Source organism: Pelodiscus sinensis, chromosome 19, assembly GCF_049634645.1.
Source record: "Pelodiscus sinensis isolate JC-2024 chromosome 19, ASM4963464v1, whole genome shotgun sequence".
Classification (NCBI taxonomy): domain Eukaryota; kingdom Metazoa; phylum Chordata; order Testudines; family Trionychidae; genus Pelodiscus; species Pelodiscus sinensis.
The window spans coordinates 14,694,283-14,702,228 of record NC_134729.1 but is presented as its reverse complement, the minus strand read 5'-3'; the positions used below and the strand labels follow the sequence as shown (position 1 = coordinate 14,702,228).

Sequence of the window (7,946 nt, the reverse complement as noted above, 5' to 3'; positions counted from 1 at the left end):
AGGCCTAGAGGCCAGGCCCCCGAGCTGAGCTCTGCACACGCGCGACACCAAGACCGTCCCTTTGCGGAGCTTTTACAATCCCAGGACCACGCTCTGCCCAGCCCCGCGCAAACCCAGCACAGCGGCCCTGGGCGCGTGCCGCACAACAGCGGGGTCCCCGTCTGCTGTCACATAACAGTAACCCAGTGGGCTGCATGAGAAGGGGCTTGCGGGGGGCCCCCAATGGGCTTTCTGCACCACGCCCCCGTGGAACGATCCCAGGCAGTGACAGAGCATTAGAGACATCCATTCCGGCAAGGCGAGAACGAGGAGCGACTGGACAAGACTAGCCAAGCTAACTCCACTTGCCGCAAGCGCTGCCGGGTCCAGCGAGACAGTGACAGAGCGTCGGCACCTTTGCCAGCAGCCTGGCTGCCGCCACGTCTCAGCCTCAGAGAGTCCAACGGGGTCTAAATGGGCAAGAGGCTGGCGGCCACGAGCTCTACAACAGGGCCGAGAAGCAAACGGTGTCACCTCCCGTGCGTCCACACTGCACCGCGCCGGTTCCTGGGACAGCGGGAGCAGCAAGCTCCCAGTTCCACCACGTCCACTTGCCCTCCGTAGGATGCTGGGTTGCAGCTTCCCCTTCACTTCCCGTCTCACACTGGCCCATCGCTGTGCTGCTCCCGGTGACACCGGCCACCTCCCGCACTGCCGGGGGAAGTGCTTGCCGTCAGCGGCCTGTCCCGCGGGCCCGAGGCTGGGCTGGGACGTGGGCCCTGGCCTGGAGAGAGAGCCGATTGCTAGTCCTTCGTTAACAGATCAGAGGCCAAACCTTCTCCGGCAGCCAGCTCAGCACCGCAGGGCAGCCAGGCAGGCCGCTGGACTCTGCCTCCCAAACAGGATTGAGGACACTTGGCAGGACGTGCCGCCCCCCCACGGCCCACAGCTCTGAAACCCCGACAACGCTCTCCGGAAACCGAGGCCGTGAGCCTCCCACGATGGGAGCCACAAAACGTCCCCGCTGCCGCGCTGTGCCCCACAGAGCTGCATTCACCACCTGAGCTTGTCTGTGGCGGCCCCGCAGCCGAGCCAAGGGAAAGGGAGGCCCAGCCGCTGGGGTCCTGGCCACCCGGCAGCGTTCGTGAACGTACAAGCCCCGGGAGGAAAGTGCCGACGCTCCCTTCGTCCCCAGCACGGAGAGGGAGGAATAGGCCCTGGCAGAGATGGTACAGAACCCAGGAGTGCTGTGCGTGACAAAGCGGGATTTTAACGGGGCTCTGACAGGAATTTATTTCCCCACCTCCCTGGGAGGGCTGTGGGCCGGGCAGCCGCAGCGAGGCAGGCCTGCGCTCCCAGCCCCCGTGTAATAGCGGCGCTGACAGAGATGGATGGCTCTCCTGGAGCACAGCAGCACGCAGGCAGCGCGGGCTGCTCCCTCAGCGGCTTGCAAAACGCACAGCAGCTTCCCTAGGCAGAGCAAGTGGAAGGGGCCCAGCCCAGCCTAGGGAGGAGCTGGCCCAGCAAGCACGAGTGGGGTATGCGTGAGTGTGCAATCAGCGTGCATGCACATGTACGAGCATGCACACACATGTACGAGTGTGCACATTCATCTCCTGCAAGTGCGCAATGCGGCACGACTGGAAATAAGGGACGAGGCCGCTAAGCCGCTTCGACCTCTCACCTCCTCAATCCTGCTCAGACAGTGGGGCCGAGACTTGCCCCGGTGCAGCAGACGCTCCCGTCCCTGGGAGCAGTGAGGCAGAACAGGGTCAGCATGCACCCCAGCGGGGAGAAAGCAAAGCGGGATTCCTGTGCAGAGCCCCCGCTGACAAAGCAAAGCAGTCAGCTGTAGCGTGAGTTACAGGGCCCTGAGCATCGTTGGGGGGAAGGGGGGAGAGGTTAACAACCAATTGGCACAGAGCGGACCCTGGCGTCTGCCTTCAGCCTCGGGAGGTTAACTGGCTTACTGGTCTGCTTGCCACTTAACTCCTCCGGCAGCCAGCCATGCCGGGCTGGCGCAGGGCTGGGTGGCGGGACCTAAGTGAAAAGGGTTCCGTGGTTCGGCACGCTCCCTTAACTGGTTAACCGTTTCAACGCCCCGGGGCTGCATGTGCCAAGCAGCCCTCTGCAGAAAGCTAAGGCCTGCCTGTGCTGAGCAGCTCCCGCGGCGGACGGTGGGGGGAAGGAGCAGGGCTGCAGGAAACGCCTAGGCTCCAGTCCTAGTTCTAGGAGAGGAACAAGGGACACGGAGAGGAGACAGTCACTGGGCCGCCGAGAGCAGACTGCAGAACGCCCACGGGATGCACCCACTGGACCATACTGCCTCTAGGCTCGCTGGACTGAACTCGAGGCTTTTCTGCTGCTGGCAGGCAAGTGGTCACCTGCACAGGATTGCAAAGCGGGTGCTACATGTGCTTCTTCCCATTAAGCAAGGCCTGTGTGTTCCCTTCTCTTGGCCTGCTCCCCTTGCCCTGGAGGGTGCGTTTCAGAGGCTGGGCCAAGTGTCTGCCTTCCTCGTAGCCAGGGACCGGCCATGAGGCTGGCCCGAGCTTTCCAGAAGGCCTGCACTGACTGCAGAGGAAATCCCGTCAGTGATTGCTCTGGAGAAGCGACGGCTGAGAAGCAGTGAGTGGCGCCGCCATGGTCTGTGTGTGGGCAGGCGTGTACCCTTGCGCCCAGCCTCCTTCCAGCAGTGGCTGGTGGTGGGAGGGCACCTCCCCTGGGGGTCTGACGTGTGTGGGACTTCCCCAGAGCCTGTGAGCAGGAGCCTGGGGGGCTCCGGGGCTGCCCCTGGGGCTGTATGTGCATCCACGTGCACGCGCCGCAACGCGAGGGCCAGGCCGAGAAGGCTGAGCGACGATCGCACCTCAGCGCCCACCCTGTGTGTGTGAAAAACTAAGAGCTCTCCTCTGAGGGTCCTTCCCTGGCCTCGGCGGGTGCCCGGGAGACATCCAGGCCCTGGCGTACCGGCTCCAGGCTGAGGGCGACGGTGCTGGCCGTCTCTTCCTTCTCCTCCAGCTGACCATCATCATCCTCCTCCTCGTCTAGAGCCCCCGGGTGGGTGACGACAGGCGTCTCCAGCTCCGAGTCCACGACCAGGGGTGGGGAAGGGGCTGCCCTGGCCCCCAGGATGCGGCGGAGCTTGTTGAAGTAGGGGCAGAGGTGGCGTTCCCCCCCCCCGGAATGAGAGCAGTGCTCCCTGGCCCTGGCATAGCCCTGCCGGAGCTCCTTCACCTTGCTCCGGATCTGCTCAAGGCTCCTGGGGTGGCAGCCCCTCGTGGCCAGGGCCTCGGCCGTCCGGCTGTAGATGTCAGCGTTCCTTCTTCTGGAGCGGAGACCCAGGGCCTCTTCGCCCTAGACCTCCAGGAGGGCCAGGTTCTCCACCCCAGACCAGGATGGCGCTCCTCTTTTGGCACCCTGGGCGTGCTCCGGGGGAGGCTTGAGGCTGGGCTCTGGGTGCTGAGCAGCGTGGCAGTGTGAGCTGCGCGATGAGGTGCGGCTCCCAGGGCCGGCTTTAAGAGCTGCCGGGAGACAGGCGCTGGAGAGCTGTGATGTGTGGATGGAGCGGCCAGCAGGGCGCCTGTGTTACTGCCTGGGGGCCTCTTCTTTCGCCAGGACTCCCTCTTCCACGCCCACGCGCCATGTTCCGAAAGAGCTCTCGGGAAAGGCGTCACTGCTCGTAGAAAGAGGGTTCCTGCTGTGGGGAAACCCCTCCGGGTGGGGCGGGGCAGGGAGCCTACAGCTAAGGCTAGGCTGGGCCACACTCACTAGGAGGGAGGGATCACCTGAGTACCAGGAGCCTGATGGGCTCCCCCAGGGCTTGGTGGAGGAGGACGACAGCAGGGCCCCAGCCAGCCATGCAGAGGGCACAGCCAGTTTCCAGGTGCCTTTGTGCCAAGCCCTACCACGAGCCCTATGGAAATAGCGATTCCTACCCCCAGTTTGTAGCGTAAACAGCCTCAGGCTGTACCATGGCAGGGCTCCCGCTACCCCAGCAGGTGCAGGTTTATAGTGAGGGGCAGGCTGGGGGGAGGTACGGTGCAGGAGGGGCTGCAGGAGCAGGCTGGGGGGAAGTAGGGTGCAGGTGCGGCTGCAGGAGCAGGCTGGGGGGGGAGATAGGGTGCAGGAGGGGCTGCAGGAGCAGGCTGGGGGGAGGTAGGGTGCAAGAGGGGCTGCAGGAGCAGGCTGGGGGGGAGGTAGGGTGCAGGAGGGGCTGCAGGAGCAGGCTGGGGGGGAGGTAGGGTGCAGGAGGGGCTGCAGGAGCAGGCTGGGGGGAGGTAGGGTGCAAGAGGGGCTGCAGGAGCAGGCTGGAGGGAGGTAGGGTGCAGGAGGGGCTGCAGGAGCAGGCTGCGGGGAGGTAGGGTGCAAGAGGGGCTGCAGGAGCAGGCTGGGGGGAGGTAGGGTGCAGGAGGGGCTGCAGTAGCAGGCTGGGGGGAGGTAGGGTGCAGGAGGGGCTGCAGGAGCAGGCTGGAGGGAGGTAGGGTGCAGGAGGGGCTGCAGGAGCAGGCTGGGGGGAGGTAGGGTGCAGGAGGGGCTGCAGGAGCAGGCTGGAGGGAGGTAGGGTGCAGGAGGGGCTGCAGGAGCAGGCTGGGGGGAGGTAGGGTGCAGGAGGGGCTGCAGGAGCAGGCTGGGGGGAGGTAGGGTGCAGGAGGGGCTGCAGGAGCAGGCTGGGGGGAGGTAGGGGCTGCAGGAGCAGGCTGGGGGGAGGTAGGGTGCAGGAGGGGCTGCAGGAGCAGGCTGGGGGGGAGGTAGGGGCTGCAGGAGCAGGCTGGGGGGGAGGTAGGGTGCAGGAGGGGCTGCAGGGTGCAGGAGGGGCTGCAGGAGCAGGCTGGGGGGAGGTAGGGGCTGCAGGAGCAGGCTGGGGGGAGGCAGGGTGCAGGAACAGGTTGAGGGTGGGGGGTTTGAGTGGTAGCAGGGCGTTGAGGGCGCTTATCTTGCGCAGCTCCCCAGGGATGCCCATGGCCCCCACTGCTCTCAGTCACCCTCCCCTGCTCCTACTGACTGTGATTACGGAGCGGCAGGGAAAAGCCTTGAGCAGCGCTTTGCTGCGCTGCTGTTTCCCAGCCTGGGGGAGATGGAGGGGGAACAGGAGCACACGGAGCCGCTTCCTCCCCCCGCCAGGCAGAGCCCGTGGGTCGGATCCAGCCCCGCTTGCCTGACTGGCCCACAAGGCTCAGGGTTCCCCGGCACTGGTGCTCCAGCCCCGCAGAGGGTGTTGCAGGCGGGCCACGGGGCAACATTTAGTAGCTGCTGGTTTATGCCCTGAAACACACAGCCTCCTCTTCCTTCTCTACGGGACGGGCGGCAGGGGCAGGCCCTTTGCACAGAGCCCTGCTAGCGCTGGGGGGCAGACACCCAATCAGAGTAAACCGCTTCTTGCCTCCTTTAACCGGGGCCATTTGCCTTGGCCGGCTAAAACAGCAAATGGGTTTTGGAATCCCACTCACATTTTGTGGCAGTTCCCCTGCTCAATACTAGGCTTCAACTTCTTGAGCAGTTTGCAAGCCAGGGCCTGTGCTCCATTAGTTATCCCCTCACTCCAATCCTACCAGAAGAGGTTGGTTTGCACCTGGCTGGGCCTGCCGCTCCTGGCCCTGCCTGTGGGCCTTCCTCACTAAGCAGTGCTGCGCTGTGAATCTGGAAATGAAAACAACGGCCAAATCCAGCTTCGGAAAGCCACTTCCTCAGCTAGATCGCCATAGCCCCACTCTCCAGCCTGACGTGCTCCTGTTCGCAGGGCGTTGCAGTGACGGGGGGTCATTTTCCTTTTCCAAGTTCTCACCTGAGTCACCCCACAACTGGGAGAGTATTTTTTTAATATGTTGCTATGGAGACTAACTTTTATCTGATATGCAAGAGCCTTCCACTTCTCCAGAATGACTCGCAAGGGAAAGAGCAGAAGCAGAACTGCAAGAAATACTCATTTTCGGAGGCTCCTTGGTTTGGGTGATCATCTTAATTGGCTGGAGCTTCTGGGAGATGTTGCCTTTCCTCATTCTAAACAAGAGGGGGATTTTTAAATCACTCCAAGGAGCCACTCTCTGTAATGGCTGGTGTGATAGGAAGAAAACCTCTGCAGATTTGCAGAACTAAGGGAAATTGGGAAAGTGACCAAACCAGACACTGATGTACCCCTCCTACTCGCACGGAGTTGCACCTCACACTGCACAAGGCACTAACCAAGTGGCAGAATCTGTCACTCCCCCCCACCCCCGTCAGTCGCAGGCTAATGTCTGATTGTCTTTGAAGACCCGGAAAGAACAGATGAGGATGGTTTTGTTTAACATCACTGGAGGTAGATTTCCATTTCAGACCACACTGGCCACGGCTGCTTTACACCTGCTGCACGGGGATTTCTTTTTTAACCAGGACCAAAGAGATCGGTACAATCCAGAGGGAAGGGGGAGAAATAATCAATGCCCGAGCTTTGGAAATGTTCAACTGGAGAGGGCTTTATTTTCTGCTTTAGAGAACCAGAACTATACAGCATCTTTGCACTGGACCAAAGCTGGGAACTTCATCGGGTTTGGTTTGGTATTTACTAAACATGAGCAATACAGTGTAACTGGAAACAGCGACTTACAGCAATTCAACCACTGGTGGGTCCAGAGAAGCTCTGAAGAAACAGCTCTCGCCCCACTGCAGTCCTTCCTACTCAACGGTACTGTCAGAATAATGGAGTGACCTCACGCAGGAATGGTTAACACAGTATTCTACATACTTCTACACAGCTTAACTAGCTACTGATCTTCCTGCCCTGGGAACTACTGGCCATTAACCCCCCTTTGCTTCTACTCATCACAAACCAAAAAGCATCTTCGAGCTTTAAGCCCATGCAACAGAAGTGGAAGCTCCAGTTAACACTGTCTGGCAGGACCAACAACCCACGCTCTTCACTGAGGCAGCAACACGAAGGGAAGTTACACACAGGTGGCAGTGAAGGCCTTACCAGTATGGCATCTTAACATCAATTTATCAACAGCTTTGACAGTCTGTTCTACAAACCAACTGGGCTCCAGACCGAATGATGCTTATTTTAGATAAAACTTGGTTTTAAAGCAGTGCAGGGATGCTGGGGCAGGACAGAGATTTCATTCCATCTTAAACACCAGAGCTCACAAGTCAATTTTGCCACCATCAGTGCAGTTCTGCAATAAATACTCTCTCTCTAATACGGTGGATGTGGGAAGCACTGAAGTGTGAACTTTAGCATTGACACGTCTCCTCGACTGAGGGATTGTCAATATAAAACTCAAGCGGCTGTGGCATGCCGGAGAATTTTTACATTCTCTGCTTATGAAAGATGCTACTGTCTCTGTTAGTTGGATTGCATTCTCACCCTTGGCTAACCATGCATCTCTACAGGTGGAAAACATTGTGTCAGGTGCCACAGAAGGGATTGAGATATGAAATGAGGTTTTTTAAACTAGATATATGAAGTTCATTCAGGAGTGTGCAGGGTTGGAGCAGGGTTTTTTCCTTTCTTCCCCTCGCCCTTTCCTTTCTACGTGTCACCAAGGCACTTCACTCCGTGCGTAGGATGATGTGGATCCCTGAATCTGTGAAAACTGGTCCGCTCATCTCCCCAGCCCTCAGCGCAAATGAGGCATCTTCAAAAGGTTTCTGCATCTGACCTGCAGAAAGCAGCAATGAGAAAGAGTTCAATTAAGTCAGCAGAGAGCGGAAGGCCTTTCTGAGCAAGCCTGCCTCAAAGGAAGGCAGCCTCCAGGCAAGCAATGAAGCCACCAATTAATAGCTTGCAGGGGGTGTTTGTTTTCCTCTGTTCCCAGCAGACACTCCACCAACACACGACTCCGATTCAGAGCTTTTGCTCACACCCCATAAACATCACTGCTGCCAGGAAAAGTGTTTCAGCAAGAGAAGGGCAAAGGAAATCTCTGCAGCACATTCAACGGCACAAGCCAGTGCTAGTCTTTCAGCATCAGATGCCCTTAAGGCACAGC

General features: G+C 59.8%; 1 protein-coding gene across 1 annotated transcript in view; it reads right to left on the bottom strand.

The window, feature by feature from the left end:
* Positions 1–6,414: 6,414 nt before the first annotated feature.
* The window catches only part of PIN1 (peptidylprolyl cis/trans isomerase, NIMA-interacting 1), a 31,745-nt gene continuing 30,213 nt past the window's right edge, over positions 6,415–7,946 (bottom strand). The window contains exon 4 of the mRNA XM_075902501.1: positions 6,415–7,616. Coding sequence (XP_075758616.1) covers positions 7,507–7,616 — 110 coding nt within the window. The 3' untranslated portion in view covers positions 6,415–7,506. The remainder of the gene's footprint in view (positions 7,617–7,946) is intronic.